Consider the following 17,807-nt stretch of genomic DNA (forward strand, 5'->3'; position numbering starts at 1 on the left):
AAGCCCATAGGGCAGACGTGTGCGGTTTTCCAGGGTTTTAGCCGGGTTCCTTGCCCAACACTGGCACTACGAACATTGAACACGCCCGGTCCGTCTCACCCGCAGCCCTAATCTTCTCTAGAAGTGCATTCGGCTTAAATAGGTACCTACTACCTAGGTACACAAGCAACATCTGCCACAACGTCGTCCATGGATTCATTAGCCCTATCCCCTATCGGTCCAAGTTTGAGCACTTGATGCAAGTGCAACAACTCAGTAGTTTGGTTAGTTGATGTAGGACAACCCCAGCCAATTGGGGTACCGTACCCTACCCCTGATTCAGGGGCCTCATGCTCTGTTCCCCGTCCAGGCTCCAACCAGCCGGATGTATCCGGCTCGGCCGTCTGCAACATAGCATTCGTTGGCACCTGTTGCACCATTTGTTTTGCCGACTTACCACCCCTGAGAATGACATAGCCGTTCGCTACCTGGTACCTAGTAATCCCCTAACCCCAGGCATTTCACGCAGCAGGGGTCGCAGATATCGCCCAGGAAGGCGACCGGCTCCTCGCAGTAGCATCCATTCTTGTAACAGCAACAGGGGGCCAAGGGGTCCAGTTGGGTGGGCAACGGTTCTGTCTGGTCGACCATTTACGGCGAGAGTTTTCCTGAGTTCCTAGATTGCGTTCTTATGTGTTTATAGGTGTCTTAAGTCTTGGTTAATACTCGGACGGTTGGTTATAGTCCAAAATCTGCAACCAGGCACGGTTTCTTCTCCATGTCACAACGCAAGGCCATGATCACAGTGAAAAAAGAAGAAGACGAGGTCACTGGAGAAGACGAGGCCACTGGAGAAGATGACGCCACTGGAGAGAAAGAGACCCAGTAGCCACTCCACCCAGCAGAACACCAAGTCGAATTCCGTCAGCCCTCTCTCTCCACGCAACACGCTGACTCGGAACTCGACTTGGTGGCCTGCTGGGTGGACTGGCTACTGGGTCTCTTTTCTCTCCAGTGGCGTCATCTTCTCCAGTGGCGCGTCTCCCCCAGTGGCCTCGTCTTCTTCGTGGAGAACGAGCATGTCAAAAGGGCGAGGTGAAGGGGTTTAAGTAGGCAATTGGACGCCAGCAGTGAGTCACATGTCAGTCTAAATGTTCTAACTATCTGACTGTGTCCGCTTGTCGTGTTGACCAAAGAAAGGGCCCGATAACACTCGGCTTTGTTAGACTCGGCTTTGTTAAACTTGGCTGTGTTAAACTCAGCTGTGTTACACTCGGCTGTGTTGGACTCGGCTTTGTTATTTAAGTAAGGTAGGTAGTTGTTACTGTATACTGTACAAGAGTCACCTCCCTCAGGGATTGGCATGCTGTCCGCATGCAGCAATTGAAGTAGTGAGATTGAATGTTGTGCCTGTACGGAGCAGATGAGGCCGAGTGGAGAGCAGGATCAAGAGTTCAAGACAAATTTCGGCCCCCAGGCTAAGGCCATGCTGCTCGCCTCTAATTCAACAAAATGTCGTAGCCGTCCCGACTAATCCGCACTTGATCATCATTGAGGCCGTACTTCCTTCTAACCAGCTCAAATATGATGAGCCCTGCGCTAGTAGAGGGGATTTGCCGGATCGTGTTCCACCAAAAACCACGGTACAACCACTGGCGCATGGTGAGGCCTGCGGCTTTGGCCTCTGCGACGCACTCAGACCATGTTATTCGGTAGGCGTCGCGGTACGCCCTGAGCATACGCCACCTCCACATCGATCTCTGTGCACTATCTGCAGCCCTGACATGCCGTCTGATCTTTCGGGCCTGCGCGTCGAGCCCTTCAAGTCTCTCCCAATGCTCAGACTGGACGTGGGATAGCGGGTGAAGCACGGCCTGCTGGGCGATGGAGGCGCCCATGCCAGCAAGAAGGAGGAAAGCCGGTTCCATGGCGTAGTGCGGGCGTATGACGGTCGGCATGCTTCGTCTTGGCTCGTCGGCGCCCTCCGCCGAAGTCACCGGCCGCTTCCGTGATAACAGCAGAATTGTATCCTCGTTGAGCGCCCCGTAATACCACCTCACGAAGCCGTAGTACCCCTGCGCCTTGAGGTACTCGAACACGCTGAAGAAGACGGCGCTGCCCATGCTGTCCTTGAGGAACGACAGTCCCCATCCGGCAAACACGCCCCTCACCCCAATCTCCCTCAGCTTCTCGGCGGTAAAAGCCCAGACACTCCTGGGCCTCTCCACCACCACATGCCCATTCCCATCGGTCTTAACCGGATTCCCACTCCCCTTCCTCATCCCCGCCACACTACCGCCAAGGAAGTCATATCTAGCCTGCACAGCGTCCAGCGGGGCGGCGACGACGCTTTGTACAGCCCCCGCGAAAAAGCCTGCGGCGAAGGTCTCGGCCGGCCCCGGAGGTGGATACACTCGCTTGCTGGCGCGCCCGCTCTCGGGATGCAGCCGCGCCAACACCTGCAGGTAGCTCGTGTACAGCACGGCGCCGACGCCCACATTGGCCACCAGTGGCGGGAGCACCTGATCGGGCAAAATGCGCCAGCCGTAGTGCCGCACGGCCGAGGCTAGCACGCCGGGAGTGGTACCCCGCAGCCGGGCGCGCAACCAGCTGAGCCTGGTGGTTATGCCATTGCCGGCAGAGGGGGCCGGCGATGATGATGATAAGGTGGGCCGAGTCAAGGCTCGCTGCTGCTGCTGTAAGAATTTGAGTTCCTGCTCTTGCAGGGCCCGTGCATACGCGAGGTAGTCGACGCGCGTGCGGAAGAAGGCCTTGACGGGTGCGCGGAAGTAGAAGGCGACTGCTTGCGAAGTGAGGGCGCGCACACCAGCGGCTGATGCGCCCGTTGCGGCGTTGCTGCTGGGCGGTTTGTCTGGCGGTTGGAGGGACGTTCCATCGGGGAGTGCAGGCAGGAGGCCGGGGTATAGACTTGAGTAGTCCGGGGCTAAACTCGCAGTTGCATCTGGGGTTTGAGCTGAGGATGAGGCTGACGCTGCGGGTTCTGAGGATTGGTATGATTTGTGAATGCAGCCGTCACCTGGGGAATGGGAATTGGGCTGTGACATTGTGGGGACACATTCTGTGCTGCTACTTCCTTTGCTTTTCTTCTGTCATACTGTAGCTTGCTCATCTAACTTTGGCCGGTTATGTGATGCATTTTAGTGGAGAGGTCGTGGTTGCCCTGAGCGGTGACTTGACCCAGCTTAGTAAGGGTTTGCGCGGCAGGCAGCAAGGTGCCCTTCCGCCGGAATTTACCCGGTGTCACGGTATCGGCCCGGCTCGGCCAGTCGGCCTGTCTTTCAGCTGCTCAACTGGATCTCCATTGTACCCACTTGAAATTTCGAACAACGGAAAAGCTCGAAGCTTGTTCCAACGACACAAAATCTCACCTGGTATCTCTGGGCTGAGATTCTACCGACAAGAGTGTGACCATGGTCACTGCCAAGCGAGGTTGCAAATTGGTCCAACGGCCCCATGGCCTCCATCGGCTTGGGGCTCGTGCAATGCCGTTGTGGAACACGACTCCGAGGAGCGGCCGCCTCTTTCCCAGGTCGACGTGTTGTTGAATGTTAATTCTTCCGATACAGTAATTACCTATGGAAGGGAGATGGCCAATGGTAATGTATTGTACATCTGAAAATCTAGTGGAATCATTAGAGGGCTGAGGCTCCCGATCGAGTCATCCCCATCGGTTGGTGAAGCGAGCGTGCAGAAGGATCGCAGGATCTAGGCTAAGCCAGGATCAGCTCGAGCAGGGGATCAGGCAGCTACTTCTATCGAGCGGTTTTCATTTCCTCCTGTACGGAGTACCGCATCGGCTGCCTTCAATCTCAATGTATCCGGCAATCCGACACTGTGAATCGTGCACAATCGTCAGCTCTTTCAAATGCTGTATACCATGGACTACGCCGGTATTGTCCAAGCACTTCAAGGTTCAAACACCACTGCAGGGCCGCTTGTGGCCGACAATGTCGTCTCCCGCTTTGCAGCCGAGCACTCTCTCCTAGCAACCACTGTCGGCGGGCTCGCCGCAACCTACGTCTTCTTCTGGGCGCTGCTACAGTTTACTCAGGATGCCAACGAACCGCCCCTTGTGTTAACCGCGGTCCCGTTCCTGAGCCCGATCGTCGGCATAGTGAGACGAAGCTTGGATTTCTACGTTTACATGAGGTATGTCCAACCCCCTTATCGGTGGCCACGCACAAACCTGATACCAATCGTTACCCGACACAGAGACAAGTACCCTAGCCTGCCCACCTACACCCTGCGCCTCCCCGGCCTCCGGGTTTACATGGTCAACTCCACCAGCCTCATCCCCGCCGTGCAACGGCAATGGCGCACTCTCCTCTTCCCGCCCGTCACGGCTTGGGCGTCAGAGGTTGCCATGGGAGGTAGCAAGGAAGCCGTCAACATCATCCGAGAGGACATGGTTACCGAGAATGGCTTTATGCACGCCTTTATCAAAGCCATCCATCCGGCCCTGTCCAAGGGACCCGCTCTCGACAATCTGAGCCGCAACGCACTGGGGACCCTCTCGAAATCACTCGATTCAATCGCCGCTCACGGGTCCAAGAGGGTCGACATGTACGAATGGATCCGCCACGAGATCATGATGGCTACGACCGACAGCGTCTACGGCCCGCACAACCCTCTCCGGGATCCCGCCAACGAAGCAGACTGGCTGTAAGTCACCGTTCCTCCTCTCGCCCGTAGTCATCTTCCCCCCTAACTCACGAAAACAGGAAATATCACCCTGCCATCATGTTTCTGACCGTAAACCTGCTGCCGCAATGGGTCTTTGGCGGCGCCATCGCGGCACGGAACAGGCTGGCCAACGCCTTCCTGCGATATCACGATGCGGGTCACTACAAGCAGGGTTCCGTGTACATCCAGCGATGGACGGAGCAATTTGCCAGCTGGAGCATTACCCCCGCCGACGTTGCGCGGTTTCATAACGGTAACCTCTTCGCCCTGGTCGCCAACACTATCCCCACGGCGTTCTGGACCATCTACCACGTCTTTTCGGACCCGACCGTCCTACGGGAATGTCGGGAGGAGGTAGAGCGGACGGTGACACTTGAAACACTACTAAAGGGAAACGGAGACGAGGTGCGCACGATTAGCGCCGCGGCGATCAAGGAGGGTTGTCCGACGCTGGCGTCGACTTTTCAGGAGGTGCTGCGCATCCATGGCATGGTGAACTCTGTCCGCGTGGTGAGTGAGAACCATGTGCTCGATGGCAAGTACCTGCTCAAGAAGGGCGGGCTGGTCATGGTGCCGGCGCGGGTGCAGCATCGGTCGAAGGAGGCATGGGGCGACAACGCGGACGAGTTTGACCATCGCCGGTTTATCCGCAAGCCCGGCGAGCCCCTGCCCAATCCGAATGCGTTTCGCGGCTTTGGGGGTGGCACGACGCTGTGTCCGGGCAGGCACTTTGCGACGACTGAGATCCTGCTGTTTACGGCTATGTTGCTGTTGCGGTTTGACATTGTAAGGGTGGGTGATGGTGGGAAGTGGGTGCTGTCTACTGCAGCAAACTCGTCGCAGGCTGAGGCGGTTGAGCAGCCGGATTATGATTTTCAGATTGAGCTGAGGCCGCGGCCAGTGGCGGCACGGAAGTGGGTGGTCTCCTTCGGCGGAGACGAGGAGTCGGCATTGGTTGCTGAGGAGCTGTAGGGGGTCGTTCGAGGCTGTCAGCACCTCCTCCTACCCGGTTATCACAGGGATGGAAGTACCGGAGGGGGGGGGGGGGGGGGGGGTCAAGGCACTTGGAAGCAGCCTAGGGGTAATTAACTTAGCCCGTTTACTGATGGTTAGGGCAAATTCCTCTAGTGAAAATGGCAGATACAGGGGTCATGGATTTGCGACCCACAGCAAAAGGGATAGTCTGTGTTTATTATATTCAGGGGTATCGTGAAACCTGCACAGTCAAAGGTAGGAGGACTTAGGTACATAATTAGAACTCCGAGCATGGTTCATCTGCTATCTAGGTACCTACTAAGTAGGTATACATCTCAGAGAACGAGAGGTGGAGATATGTGTAGGCATAAGCCAGCAAGTTGGCATCAATGGCCTCCCTCCAAAGTCCCAGCATGTAGACTAGTAAAGTACCTACATCTACCATGCTTGTAACCCCAGAACTTTGGGTCCCAATGAAGTAGTTTAACTGCAAGTGATTCAGTCCCCGTTCAACTCAGAACATGAATCCTTTGACCGTGTGACCCTTCTCCAAGCGGCGTCCACCGGCCATGCTTCACATCCTCCTGAATCCTCCTCTTCGTCTCCTCATCGGCCTCCCCAAAATGCTCCGTCTTTGCTACCCAAACCTCCTCCTCCGGCGTCCCCTCTCTTGCTAGCATGCTATTCAAATACGGATACCTCCCAAACCGATCAATCATCGGCTTATGCACATCCATCAACATGCCCATCCAAAACGTCCACCCTTCCCTCGTCACCCCATCCCCCTGCGGCGGCCCAGCCTTGTACACCCTCGGAAAACCATACAGATCTGCCAATATCTGGCCCCTCTCAGCACGGTACGGATCCGTCATGCCCGACACCATTTCCACAGCGGCCCGCGTCTCCTCGGTAAACAGCAGTGCAACCTCCTGGTCCTCTGCCCGCTCCGAGTGCACAAAGGGGGTGCCCATCCAAAAGCGCACTGCAATCCAGTAATCCAATCCTGCCCCCATCTGCTGCCATCGCGCCCAGCTGTCTGGCCGTTGCGCGGGGGGAAGTGCATGCCACGCCCGTGCGACCCGTCGCGAGAGATGGCTGAAGTAGCCGTAGGTCCAGCGCTGGTCTACGCCGCGGAACATGAGCCGCGGGAAGTGGTCGAGGAGTAGCAGCAGGCCGAGGGTTTGTTCTGGGTAGGCCGGGTCTGTGGGCGCGGGGAGGTACAGGGTCAGGTCGGGCATGTGTTCCAGGCCGATGGTGCTGAGCTTTTTAAGGACGCGCCAGATGGTGGTTTTGACGGAGGGGCTGATGGGGTCGGTGAGGAAGATGGAACGCCCAAATTCGGAGAAGTCCATCGGGGTGCGCGGATCGTACGGCAACCGGGCCCGGACGAGAGATGCGAGGAACTCAGGGGTGAGCAGCGAGCGGAGGTCGAATGGACTCGTTGGACCCCCGCCCATTGTGACTTGTGATTGAGGCCTGGGGCTTGTATGGACTATGGCCTGTCCTGAAATGCGGTTGATAGCGGGTGGGTAAGGTATCCTGAGAGGTTTGTGAGCTTCGAGTCTAAAGATCACGACAAACCTGGCTTGTGGATGCCATAGGAAGCGCCGCTTCAGCTTAGGTACTCCGCCCGGTCAATATCATACGGGGTAAGTAATGCTGTCGCATGTTGTTGGTTGGTTTCCAACTGCATGCCGCACGTGGGTGTAAGACGGATATAGGGGCGTACGTGGCTCATGACTGAAGCAGCTTGGTCTGACGGTCTGACATGGAATGGTGCTTACCTAGCAGTGAGAGAGGAGCCCTCTGCCATCACTGCCAACATAACATTATAATTCCCTGATCTTATGTTACACTCTGGTGCAGGCTAGATGAAATAGCACTGGCACCATCTGCAGTAGAGCATGATGAGCGCGGCTAGGCACCCCCCCGCGCCGTGGGCCATGATGTTAATATAATGTCTGTCATTACTGCTGCCTTCGGTTCGCCTGTACCAGACTTAAATGTCAGGAAATGTCAGGGTGACTTGTAATGCTGTCAGTGATGGTAGAGATTCCCCTTCCCTGGTATGTAGTACATCCTACACAGCCCATAAGAGATTGTACGTGGACTAATAAACAATGAGTGACACCCGACATCCCCTTCCATGTTGTACATCGCCTTCCGCAGATTGTACCAGCCATCCAGTCCGGTCTCATGTTCCCATGTTGCAAGGGTCGAAAAAGACAGAACCCCATCACCCCCCAAGAATCTCCCATGTTTGCTCACTGCAAGTAGCATCTAGCATCCGTCCCACCACAGTCGTTGGCAAACCCATAGTCACAGCAGCCGCCGTCAGGGGCGCACTCGTAGACGTGCGTCAGGTCGCGCTTGGCCGTGATGACCCACGATCCCGTGTCTGTCCAGACGCAGTTGCCGCAGGACCGGAACTGGCGGCCGCGGCTGTCGCACCTGCATCCGTTGGCATTGCACTGGCGCTTCTCGAGCGGTTCCGCGCCTGCCTCGGATCTGGCCGCCACTAGCTCAACCGCAGCAGCAACCTGCTCGCCGGGGGTTCTACCCTCCTCGCCAGGGGCAGCCAGCGCACCGTTGGCGGCGAGGAATAAGGCGAGCGTAGCTGGGAGGACACTGGCAAAGCGCATGGTGAAGGGCGGTTGGGTTGGTGCTACTTAGTTAGAAAGGCTGTTGTTAATCGTTTGTCTAGCAACCGGGGAAACCCCCTGTTCATGTTCCTTGAGTGTGTTTGGTGCCACTTACTACTAGAGTAGGGGCTGTATGCTCAAGGTACCTTAGGTAGAAACGAGGAAGAAGAAGCCGGTTCCTGAGCTATGCAAGATCAAAGACTCTCGAGTGCCAAACTTCCCCTTTTTATGCCCAGCGGCTGTCGCACCGGTGACATCCTCGATGCGCCCAAACTCTTAAGATACTCCGCCAGCCATCGTAATCATCGGACAGTCTTCACCGTCTGACGTACGTGTCGAATATTTTTGACACTAAGAAGTCGTGTGTATACACTGTGCATTGCTCCATGATGGGTGATTCAGCGTAGATCAAGTCGCTCTCGTTCCAAAGGCCGAGTAAAAATTGGGTGCCTTTTACTAACAACTACTACACCAAGATGACGGGTCCTTCGTGGCGTTGCGGCTGATCGACAGTTCTGACTGTCAATCCAGGGTTGATGACAAACGGATCATTGGCCCCTTATTGGGCAGGTCAGTGACTATTTCTGGGGTCCAGGCGGATGAGTTTGTGACTTGATGTTGGCCTGCAGGCACCGAGTACTGCAACAGCAGATCATTGCCATCAGATCGTCGAGAAGAGCATCTGACTGGATCAGGTACCCATTTTGGTCGGGCAGATATCATGGATGTGCCTCTTCCATACTCGTACGTACTGAAATCACGGCTTTAATTACATTCCGGAGAGAAAGTCACCGCAGACCTGGATGAACCGCTCCCGCTCCTCATAGTGAGGCATATGGCTGGAGTTCGCAAACGTAACCCACTTGACCTTGGGAATGCACTTGAACCATGGGGCCATGGAGAGGTCTGTGACTTCGTCGTAGCGACCATTGACGAGCAGAGTTTCCACGCTGATGTTGTGCGCATCTTGCCAGCCCTCCCAGTCTTTGAGAGATCCGACAATGACAAACTCGGACGGTCCTTGCCTGTGCACGCCCATGGCATGTCAGCCAACATGAAACCGATGGAAGGCAAGTTGTTCATATGTTGTACTCACATGGTCAGATACGCGGTGGGATCCTCCTTGAGATTCTTGAACGCAGCCTGGATATCTTCCGGGTATGGATCGAGGCGGCAGACGTGTCGACTGTAAAAGACAGCCGAGGCCTTTTCAAACTCCTCGCTCTCATGGTCTCCACGCCGATCGCAGTCTTCCAACGTCCTACGGACATCGGGAGGCAACTCGGCGAGGAGGTTCTGCACGCCCTGGACATAGAGGGGCAAACTCGCCGGCCCGCTCGAGATTATGGCTTTGCGCAGTCCCTTGGGTTGGCGCGAGGCGTAGGTACCGCAGAGGATACCACCCCAGCTTTGGCCCAAGAGATAGAAGCCCTTCTCTCGCAGCTTCAGATGGTCGATCAGGTTGTCCAGTTCTTTCACAAACAGATCGACGGTCCAGAATGACATGTCGTTCAGCTTCTCTTGCAAGTGGGTCGAGTGCCCGCAGCCGATCTGGTCGTAGAAGATGAGGGGAATGCTGTATTTTGCGTAGAGATGGGTGAGCGACGACAGGTACTCGTGGCCGGCGCCGGGGCCGCCATGCAGGGCGATCAGCGGCGGGGATGACGCGGACTCTAGGCTGCCCACGATCTTGTACCACGTCTTGCAGCGCTTGCCCGCGCCGGGAGCGTCGAACTCGACTTCGCCGGTTACGGGACCCGGTAGCGTATCCATTGATGATCAATAGTCGTTCAAATTCGGGACTACCTATGTAGATGTTCGGTCAAGAGACTGAATAGGCGTGGAAAGAAGGGCTACTGCTAGAGAAGTTACAATTCGGCAGCGAGATGTCCTGCTGCAAGTCGATAAACCCACTGCGATTCCCGGTGTGAAGGGGTAGAGTCGAGTCAGCCGTTGCCCAAATTGCGCTCTCCCCTCATGCAGCATAGAACACAACGGGCCTTGGCTCAGGGATCAAGCTTCGCCGTTATCTAAATTGTTTGCAGTAGCTGACTGTTGGCCCTTCTCGCATATGATACGACCCTGGCGGAGGAGGGTTCAAGTTCCATCGCATGGTGCATGCATCGGAGCTTGTTACTACCTCTTTGACCAATGTCTGGTCCCATTCAGAAAGGGTAGAATCAACCGATGCAGTGCAGCAAACACGGTAAGGATAAGGTAGATTGCATTCGGCGAAATGTTCTGACTGGCTTACGTATTGGAAGCAAAGCCCTTATGAAGTTGCGCTGCGTACATGTAGGCCCTGCCCTCAACCTACCTTCTTCAAGAACCTATCTTGTGAGCTCGGTCCGGACACGGCAAAGAAAGAACCACGTATATGCAGAGTAATAATGCATTAATACTATTAGCCGGGTAATGATATTGACTGATAACGTCTGGATGGACCTGCTTCATGTCCAGTCTAGGTTGCTCGTGTGTGCACCGAGTGAGGGTCCAGTGAGCCTGGTATATCCGTCTCTTACTGAATGCTACCGGCATTGAAAGCGCCTGGTTATGGGTAACTGACAGCACCAGCACCAGATCAGCTGAATCAGGTACCTATGTACCAGTACACACTTCAATTCTCAGTACCGGGACTGGCATACTCGTACTCTTCATTCGTCGAATCCAGCTGAGATCACGCTCAATTTTCCCTGATCCATCATCAACTGCTACGGGGCAGGTTGCGTACTCAGTGCTAGTAGCAATAAGTAAGAGCCTAAACGACTTGATGGGTCAACAAGAAAAAGGGGCAATAACATATTAGTTACCCCTTTTTACACCATTCTCCCTTTCACGGACTCCATATTACACCAGTACCGTACTCAGCCAGCTTGATTCGTCGGTCGTAGGATATACGAGTACTGCCCGGGTACAAGTGCTCTCTGGCGTGCCCAGCCGTTGAGGGCATCCCAGTTGACGCACTTTGTTACGGCGCGCGACTTCAAGTCCCTGCCGACGGGCGACCGGGGGTTGCCCGTATACTCGACCGTGTAAATAGCCGTATTGGCGTGGCATAGGAGCGTCTGGCGCATGGCGTCGATGCAGTGGTCTAGGTGGGACATCGGTTAGTAGCAGGATCACTGGTGCAGTCATGGACTCGGGCACAGTGTCATATGGGAGACGCACTTGAATGCTCCTTGGCAAATCCCTCAGGGTGCTTCGTGTTGGCAAGTCGCGGCCCGTAGTAGTCCCAGTGGATGAGCCGGCGGAGATTGTTGAGGCAATGCAGGTGGTGATATACGCCGAGTACGCCGGCGTAGTCGCCGCCGTTGACCTGGACGCGGTTGGTTTTGTTCTCTCCGAGCTCGTCTAGTTCGCTGGGTGTGATGCGGATGTTTATGGCTTCAAGGCGGGCTGCGTTTCAATGATATGCTCCCCTCTCGGGATCCATCCACAGGGAAAATCCCACTTACCATAGAGCAAGTCTTTCCAGGCCATGTCTAATTCATCTGAGGGCTCTAAGCTCCATGGGTGCTTCAGCTCTTCCCACTCGGGCCTATCTTCGTACTGCACGACATCCTTGGGCAGCACTTTTGATTATTAGCTTTTAGTTCACCTCGAATCAATATGTCTCCAACCACTGCAACATACCAGAGTGCGAGCTGGGAGCGTCGCTTGGGGTTTGTTGGCCGCCATGCTGCTTCGAAGCAACCAGAAAGGTCAAGACTGCGGCGATGTAGACCAACAACGAGACGATTGCAAGTCTGATGGCATTCTCGCTCACCCGTCTATTGTCTGGCCGTTGACGGCATTGGTTGCAGTCATGAAATTCAACACTGCCGTCGAGCAGGCGTTCTTCAGGGTCGTCATGCAGACGTTTGTCCATGGCTAAGGTAAGCTGCTACGCTAGGAGCCCAACGCGAGTTTCTCGAGGAAATCCGTTCACTGATATCAATGTCCCAGTGAGTCTGGTCGCAGAGGTAGCCGAGTTTAGTCTTTCACCCCGTTTCTCCAGGCGGGCTGTTGGCCAAGACAAAGGGGTTGCAACAAGTGCTGCACACCGAGTCAATTTAGCGATCGCCGGATGATAGGAGCAACAACACCGCTCTGCGAATATATTGCATCGGCCGTTGAACCATGGATGGGCATAACCTGAGGTAGCACAGCTACTGGACCACTCGGAGACAGGGTGTTCCGAGTACCTAGGTAGGTATCTTGCTTCCAGTCAACAACGAGACTCGCTGCTACTCGCTGGCAGATATCTCTGCATTCGTCGGGCGCCCGTATGGTGTGGTAGGATTGAAGACGTCTCTCCTGTGTCCCTTTGATCGGTTACCGCACCAGCCATTCAGCCTCACGCATCTGGGTTCTGCCGTATTATTTCCCTTTCTGGCAGGTATTCGACGGGTGAATCGAAGCCACGATCAAGCCAAGACGGGGGAGCACCAACGGTGTCGTATCGTTGCCATATGGGGCTCCCTACCAGACGGCATCAACCCTTCGTCCCATAAACAAATGGTTCCAAGTGTTTCGGTTAGGGGACAAGGTTCGGGACTTGAAAGGGAACACCACCCATACGACCTCTTGCCGCTCCTTCGGAGCAGGTTTAATAGAAGGGACAAGTAACATATAAGACCGGCCGATGCTCCAAGTCGCGGTCACGTTTTACAATAGCGTTTCCACTCAAGCCACTCATTGCTCGCCTGGGTGCAAAGAGATTACCTTACACATATCTTCCCCTCGGCCAAACCGGTCTACGTGCCACCGCCATGCTTTCCAAACTTCTGGCCTTGGCCATTCTTGGCTCAGCGGTTATGGCAGCCCCTGCCAAGCTTTGTGAGTCCTTCCCATCCAAGTACCCATATCCTAATCGTAGTTCCAGGTCTTGGGGTACGGATATGTGCTTATGCCTACCAGACAGCCGTGGTGAAAATACCGTGGTGATGGCCCCGGTCGATGAGGTTAACGATGCCATCGTTGGGTCAAACACCATCGTCATGCATCCGCCTCGCGGAGACAATGCTGTGATTATGCTTCCACCCGAGGAGGCCTCTGTTGGGGCGTCAACGATAGACTCAACTGGCGACGTTATCATGAATGATCGTTAAGGCACTTCAGGCTAGCTCGGAAAGGAAAGGTGTCAACTTGGAAGAATTATCAAGACTGTCCTAGGCGGCATCTTTGTGGTGAAAGATTGGCGTGCTGCAGTGAAACTGGAGTGGATCTTTCTTACTCGTGTGGATCGCTCAACGACTCAGAGTGTAGGCCGCTTAATGTGATGTAGGTGTGCGAGATCAACATATACCAGTCCGTGGAAATCTACCATCTGAAGTTGTTCGTGACTATGCGATGTGAACTGCATGGTTGACAGCATGGATGCTACATGTAGGTACTTTAGGTATCTTGTGCCACGTGCCATACGAGCTATAGTGAAGACAGACTGAAGACTGATCGGATTCAACCGATATCTTCACAGACGTAGTATTCTACATGCCTAGATAGCTGATTAAGACTTGCAGCCTTCGAGGGGCCGATTCGCAGCTTCTTTCCGCCACATTCAGGGGCCGATTCAGGGGGTCAAGCCTCCTTGATAGGACCTTTGAAATGATGCCGAGCCCGCACAATATACCAGAAGATACTGAAGATGACCACTGAGCCGAAGACTAGGATGCTCCAATTCGCCGTCTCAGGGGTTGTAGGGTTGGTCTGCGGCCAGAATGACCAGAATAGGAGGAAAACAGTGTAGAGGATTGCGAAGATGTTGTTCATAGTCCCCAACGGCTCAGGGATTCTCCATACCCCCCAAGTAAGAAAGCCAAGCTCTGTAACATCGGAGCCGCTGATGTGAGACTGGATCTTGCCAGTAATACGACACCAGAGAAGCAAACAGCATACCAAAAGATAGGAAGAATACAATGCTGAAATGATCAGGGACAGCAGAGCGCTAAGGGCTACCGCCGATCCGAGGGCGATGAGCGAGAGCAGCATGGTTATCACCAAGGTGGTGACAATGGCAACGACGGGGAGAGAATTGCGAGAAAGCTGCTGGTTGTAAGCAAAGGACAAGACTGACAAAACATGACATGGAGTGACACGTACCTTGACAAGCTGTCTGTGAAACGGTAGGCCTTTATCGCGCGAGAACGACCACAGCATGCGTGAAGCCGAAGCATAGACGCTCACACTGCTAGCAACAGCCAAGACTAGAATGACCCCAGCCATGAGACAGGCGCCCGTGGTCGAGCCAACAGCCGAATAAAAGATCTGCAAAAAGGGGTAGAACATGGTCGTTGCCGCTCCCAGGGCCGATTCCAAATCGGTCAGGCAGAACATGAGACCAATAATCATGCCAAAGGCAAACAGGCCGTTGAGAAAGATGGTAAACATCAGTGCCCGGGGCACAACAAGAGCGGCCGACTGGATCTCCTCCGACATGTGCACGGCACAGTCCGCACCCACGAGGGAGGTAGCTACCGTAGGGAAGCCAATGAGGAAGGACAAGGCCTGTGGCGACCAGCCTCCGGCGTTGATGAACGACGTGAAGACGGTTTGCGCATCGTTATGCGGCGCAAAGTACACCAGCGGCACCAGCACCCCGAAGAAGCCCGCCAGGTGGAGAACGAGGATGAGGCCTTCGAATCTGGCCAGCGCTTGGCTCGTGGTCGAGTTCATGATAACGGCAAACAGCATGGCCGCCCACAGAATGAGCACCGTGTGCCAGGGTTCTGGGACATAGGATGGCTGAGCTAGCACAACGATGCCCTGTAGCAAGGTCGCCGTGATGTATCCGGTCGAAACGGCGATAGCTTGCCACGCCGTGGTTGTAAGCCAGGCGGTTAGGTAGACGAGGAAATTTCTGCAGGACTTAGGTGCCAGCATGCCCACCCAGTGATCTGACGAAAGCATCAGCATCTCTTCTTAGACTTAGAGCGTCAGTAATGGAAAGGGGGTGACCTACACTGTCCGCCGGTGGTTGGGGCCATGGAAGCAAGTTCTGCCAGCACAGCGTAGACAGATATGGTGCCGATCCAACTGATCAGGAACCCGTATATCACACCCGCTGGGCCGCCGTTCAAGAGCCCGGGCACCGAGGTGACCAGCACGCCTTCCCATGACAGCAGAGCTGAGCACGAGAAGCCCAACATGGACATGAAGCCAAAGCTGCGGTTGAGGACCGGCCGTTTGCCCAGTCGTTGGAGGTAGGCGTCATCGTTCAACGAGTCGAGCTTGGATGGTTCGGCTTTGCTCTCAGTTGCCATGGCCGTCACTGACAAAGTCGTAGCGTTCCACGGCACGACCTGATCTTTGGACATGGTTTGTCTCTGGGGATGGACCGCGGCCAACCGCTGGTGAAAGGAGCGTGTAAGTGGGAATTACTACTAGAAACTAACCACCAGTACTTAAGGCAAGGTAGATGCAGAAATAAAAAGAAGCGAGTGGAAGTTGAGTGGACATGTCAGGTCACATTCGACATCTAATGGATAAATCAGAGAAACAGAAGCTCAGTGTGAAGGCCTGAAGCACTGCAATAGCCAGGTCCCAGCCCTTGATCTCAAAGCGGCCAGGCCGATCTGAAGATGGGAAGCATCGACGACTCGCAGCGAATCAGCGGGTCGCGGTGCTTTCCAGCTTAGGCATTGGTAACCGGATTGAAGCCTATACCACGGGTGCAGCATGTTACACCACAGCATGGCGGCGATATTGGAGGGTTGCGGCATAGCAGCTCGCAGCTGATGATTACCCGAAGCTCTTTGTATCCGACATTTAGTCCACTTCAACTCTTATCGACCAGTATGGTGGGTAGTAATGAGACAGCCGTTGAATATCTCGTGGCTCGGCAGATGCAACAGGAAGGTCTGGATTGAAACCTGAGGTGACCTACCTAGGTAACTTGCTTCGCAACCGGTCCGCTTCATGATCGTTTACACCCCCTTATCACTGGGCTGTCAAAATGAAGTCTGACACTTGATCCCCCTAAATTCGCCCACCATCGTCACCAAGCCACAGGAAATAGTCTGTACAAAATCGCATCTTCAGGTGTTGCCCTCTTCCTGAGCAATGTCCTTGCCACCATCACCTTCAACATGGCGTTCCTGATCAACCGATCGTCAGCCGAGGATGGCTTCTTTGAGCCAGGAGAACATATCGTGACAGAGACCAACCTCAACCCAATCCTTCAGATGTCAACATGGCTTCTACTCGGACTTACCACGCTGATGTTCTGTTTCCGGCTTCTCACGAGGTTCTTTCTGCGCTCAAACAATGTGTTGGGCGTTGAGGAGGCTTTGGCCTTGTCTGCATATGTATGTCTCGGCCACACTTCAGTCCTTAGGTACCTTCATCATTGAAGTCAGAGAGACACTTACACGCGCGAGCGCGAAAGCTTTTGAGTCTCGGGCAATCTGTGACGGTCATCATCCCCGAAGGCGGGATCTTTGGTAGAACACTTGCGGACATATCAGCCGACGAGTTGACAGCGGGAATGCGTGTAGGTCCCTACCTTAACCTCCATCAAGTCCCTGCATGTTCTTGCTGACGTGCTCTGAAAGGCGGCGTACGCGGGCGATCTGCTCTTCATCCTCAGCCTCGGATGCGGCAAGCTCACCCTCTGCGCATGTCTCCTTACCCTCTCTCCAGACAGGATGCATAGACGCATGGTGTATTTGTTAGGCTCAGTCGTTGTGCTCTGGACGCTCTCAGCGCTCCTTGGCTCAGCTCTGCGGTGTGGGGGGCAGCTCCCTTGGCTTGCAAAGACTGAGCAGTGCTTTAACTTGGTGAGTACCCCTATTGCACTGGTGCAAGCGTCTACCATGTTCTGATGTGCTGGCGGCTTACAAGTTTGGCAGCGTGCGTTCTTGGAGTATCAAAGCATCGCCAATATCCTGACCGACGCCGCTCTCGTGGCTCTCCCGGTGGTCATGATCTATCCTCTCAACTTATCCCTCAAGTCCCGGGCGACCGTCCTCATGTTCTTCGCTTCACGTGCATTGTATGTCATTGGCAAGCCCCTGACCCCTACTCGATGCTCTTTCTCACTGACATATAATTTCCCCCTCAGAGTCATCATCCCGACCGTTTTCCAACTCATCTACCTCCCTCGCCTATTCGAAGCCGACTTCACCCTGCGAGCATTCCCATACTATCTCAGCGTGCAACTCGTCCAGTTCGCCTCCGTCTCGGCAACCTGTCTGGTCTACTTTTGGCCCCTGATGAACTCGCTCCGGAGCGGGCTCATGTGGGCTGACAACATCGAGTCGAGAATGTCATCCTCCCGGCTCGGCATGTCCAAGTTTTCCAACAAGTCCCGTGGCACTGGAGGAGCAGCCACGGCAACTATCCATTCGGTGGCAGGCTCTGACACTCCGAGTCGCCGGAATTACATCAAGATCACCACGGGTTACGCCGTAAGCTCGGGCAGCTTGCCGATCCAGGATGGGAAGACGAGTCCTACGCGGCCGGAGCCGAGTGGGAGTGGTAATGGTGCATGAGGACTGGATCTAGCAGGGATTGGTGGTGTTTGTTCAG

The 17,807-nt window shown here is 54.8% G+C and overlaps 8 protein-coding genes across 8 annotated transcripts; 2 read left to right on the top strand and 6 right to left on the bottom strand.

Annotated features, from left to right (window-relative positions):
- Positions 1-1,255: 1,255 nt before the first annotated feature.
- On the bottom strand, positions 1,256-3,044 carry N656DRAFT_840531 (mitochondrial carrier; the record flags this gene model as incomplete). Its single annotated transcript, XM_064818948.1, has 2 exons — positions 1,256-2,923; positions 3,017-3,044. The coding sequence occupies 2 exons, from the start codon at positions 3,042-3,044 to the stop codon at positions 1,479-1,481; spliced, it is 1,473 nt and encodes a 490-aa protein (XP_064664802.1). The 3' UTR covers positions 1,256-1,478.
- Positions 3,045-3,877: 833 nt separating this feature from the next.
- On the top strand, positions 3,878-5,655 carry N656DRAFT_802864 (cytochrome P450; the record flags this gene model as incomplete). The annotated part of the gene is made up of 3 exons (XM_064818294.1): positions 3,878-4,149; positions 4,213-4,662; positions 4,722-5,655. The coding sequence occupies 3 exons, from the start codon at positions 3,878-3,880 to the stop codon at positions 5,653-5,655; spliced, it is 1,656 nt and encodes a 551-aa protein (XP_064664803.1).
- Positions 5,656-6,139: 484 nt separating this feature from the next.
- N656DRAFT_519643 (uncharacterized protein) lies at positions 6,140-7,630 on the bottom strand. Its single transcript, XM_064809944.1, has 2 exons — positions 7,443-7,630; positions 6,140-7,197 (listed from the first exon to the last, which is right to left on the bottom strand). Exons 1-2 carry the CDS (start codon positions 7,481-7,483, stop codon positions 6,168-6,170), a joined length of 1,071 nt encoding a protein of 356 aa, XP_064664804.1. The 5' UTR covers positions 7,484-7,630; the 3' UTR covers positions 6,140-6,167.
- On the bottom strand, positions 7,558-8,323 carry N656DRAFT_785528 (uncharacterized protein). Its single transcript, XM_064816413.1, has one exon. The coding sequence runs from the start codon at positions 8,298-8,300 to the stop codon at positions 7,923-7,925; it is 378 nt and encodes a 125-aa protein (XP_064664805.1). The 5' UTR covers positions 8,301-8,323; the 3' UTR covers positions 7,558-7,922.
- Positions 8,324-8,624: 301 nt separating this feature from the next.
- On the bottom strand, positions 8,625-10,199 carry N656DRAFT_519641 (proline-specific peptidase). The gene is made up of 2 exons (XM_064809943.1): positions 9,397-10,199; positions 8,625-9,325 (listed from the first exon to the last, which is right to left on the bottom strand). The coding sequence occupies exons 1-2, from the start codon at positions 10,071-10,073 to the stop codon at positions 9,070-9,072; spliced, it is 933 nt and encodes a 310-aa protein (XP_064664806.1). The 5' UTR covers positions 10,074-10,199; the 3' UTR covers positions 8,625-9,069.
- A 605-nt stretch (positions 10,200-10,804) lies between these two features.
- Positions 10,805-12,262, bottom strand: N656DRAFT_849603 (uncharacterized protein). The gene is made up of 4 exons (XM_064819354.1): positions 11,934-12,262; positions 11,756-11,872; positions 11,469-11,684; positions 10,805-11,391 (listed from the first exon to the last, which is right to left on the bottom strand). Exons 1-4 carry the CDS (start codon positions 12,166-12,168, stop codon positions 11,165-11,167), a joined length of 795 nt encoding a protein of 264 aa, XP_064664807.1. The 5' UTR covers positions 12,169-12,262; the 3' UTR covers positions 10,805-11,164.
- A 1,597-nt stretch (positions 12,263-13,859) lies between these two features.
- On the bottom strand, positions 13,860-15,541 carry N656DRAFT_793327 (amino acid transporter; the record flags this gene model as incomplete). The annotated part of the gene is made up of 3 exons (XM_064817154.1): positions 13,860-14,324; positions 14,382-15,175; positions 15,241-15,541. 3 exons carry the CDS (start codon positions 15,539-15,541, stop codon positions 13,860-13,862), a joined length of 1,560 nt encoding a protein of 519 aa, XP_064664808.1.
- Positions 15,542-16,108: 567 nt separating this feature from the next.
- Positions 16,109-17,807, top strand: N656DRAFT_849605 (uncharacterized protein). The gene is made up of 5 exons (XM_064819355.1): positions 16,109-16,585; positions 16,666-16,770; positions 16,832-17,056; positions 17,129-17,271; positions 17,341-17,807. Exons 1-5 carry the CDS (start codon positions 16,367-16,369, stop codon positions 17,768-17,770), a joined length of 1,122 nt encoding a protein of 373 aa, XP_064664809.1. The 5' UTR covers positions 16,109-16,366; the 3' UTR covers positions 17,771-17,807.

This window comes from Canariomyces notabilis, assembly GCF_033297395.1.
Source record: "Canariomyces notabilis strain CBS 508.74 unplaced genomic scaffold N656scaffold_47, whole genome shotgun sequence".
Lineage (NCBI taxonomy): Eukaryota > Fungi > Ascomycota > Sordariomycetes > Sordariales > Chaetomiaceae > Canariomyces > Canariomyces notabilis.

Coding starts and splice junctions, on each gene's coding strand:
- N656DRAFT_519643 (XM_064809944.1), bottom strand. CDS start 7,483: ATGTTGGCAGTGATGGCAGAGGGCTCCTCTCTCACTGCTAG. Junction 7,198..7,442: donor GGCTCCTCTCTCACTGCTAG/GTAAGCACCATT, acceptor CAAACCTCTCAG/GATACCTTACCCACCCGCTA.
- N656DRAFT_785528 (XM_064816413.1), bottom strand. CDS start 8,300: ATGCGCTTTGCCAGTGTCCTCCCAGCTACGCTCGCCTTATTCCTCGCC.
- N656DRAFT_519641 (XM_064809943.1), bottom strand. CDS start 10,073: ATGGATACGCTACCGGGTCCCGTAACCGGCGAAGTCGAGTTCGACGCT. Junction 9,326..9,396: donor CCCACCGCGTATCTGACCAT/GTGAGTACAACA, acceptor GGGCGTGCACAG/GCAAGGACCGTCCGAGTTTG.
- N656DRAFT_849603 (XM_064819354.1), bottom strand. CDS start 12,168: ATGGACAAACGTCTGCATGACGACCCTGAAGAACGCCTGCTCGACGGC. Junction 11,873..11,933: donor CGCTCCCAGCTCGCACTCTG/GTATGTTGCAGT, acceptor AATAATCAAAAG/TGCTGCCCAAGGATGTCGTG. Junction 11,685..11,755: donor CTGGAAAGACTTGCTCTATG/GTAAGTGGGATT, acceptor CCCGCCTTGAAG/CCATAAACATCCGCATCACA.
- N656DRAFT_849605 (XM_064819355.1), top strand. CDS start 16,367: ATGGCGTTCCTGATCAACCGATCGTCAGCCGAGGATGGCTTCTTTGAG. Junction 16,586..16,665: donor CTTTGGCCTTGTCTGCATAT/GTATGTCTCGGC, acceptor CGAGCGCGAAAG/CTTTTGAGTCTCGGGCAATC. Junction 16,771..16,831: donor AGTTGACAGCGGGAATGCGT/GTAGGTCCCTAC, acceptor GTGCTCTGAAAG/GCGGCGTACGCGGGCGATCT.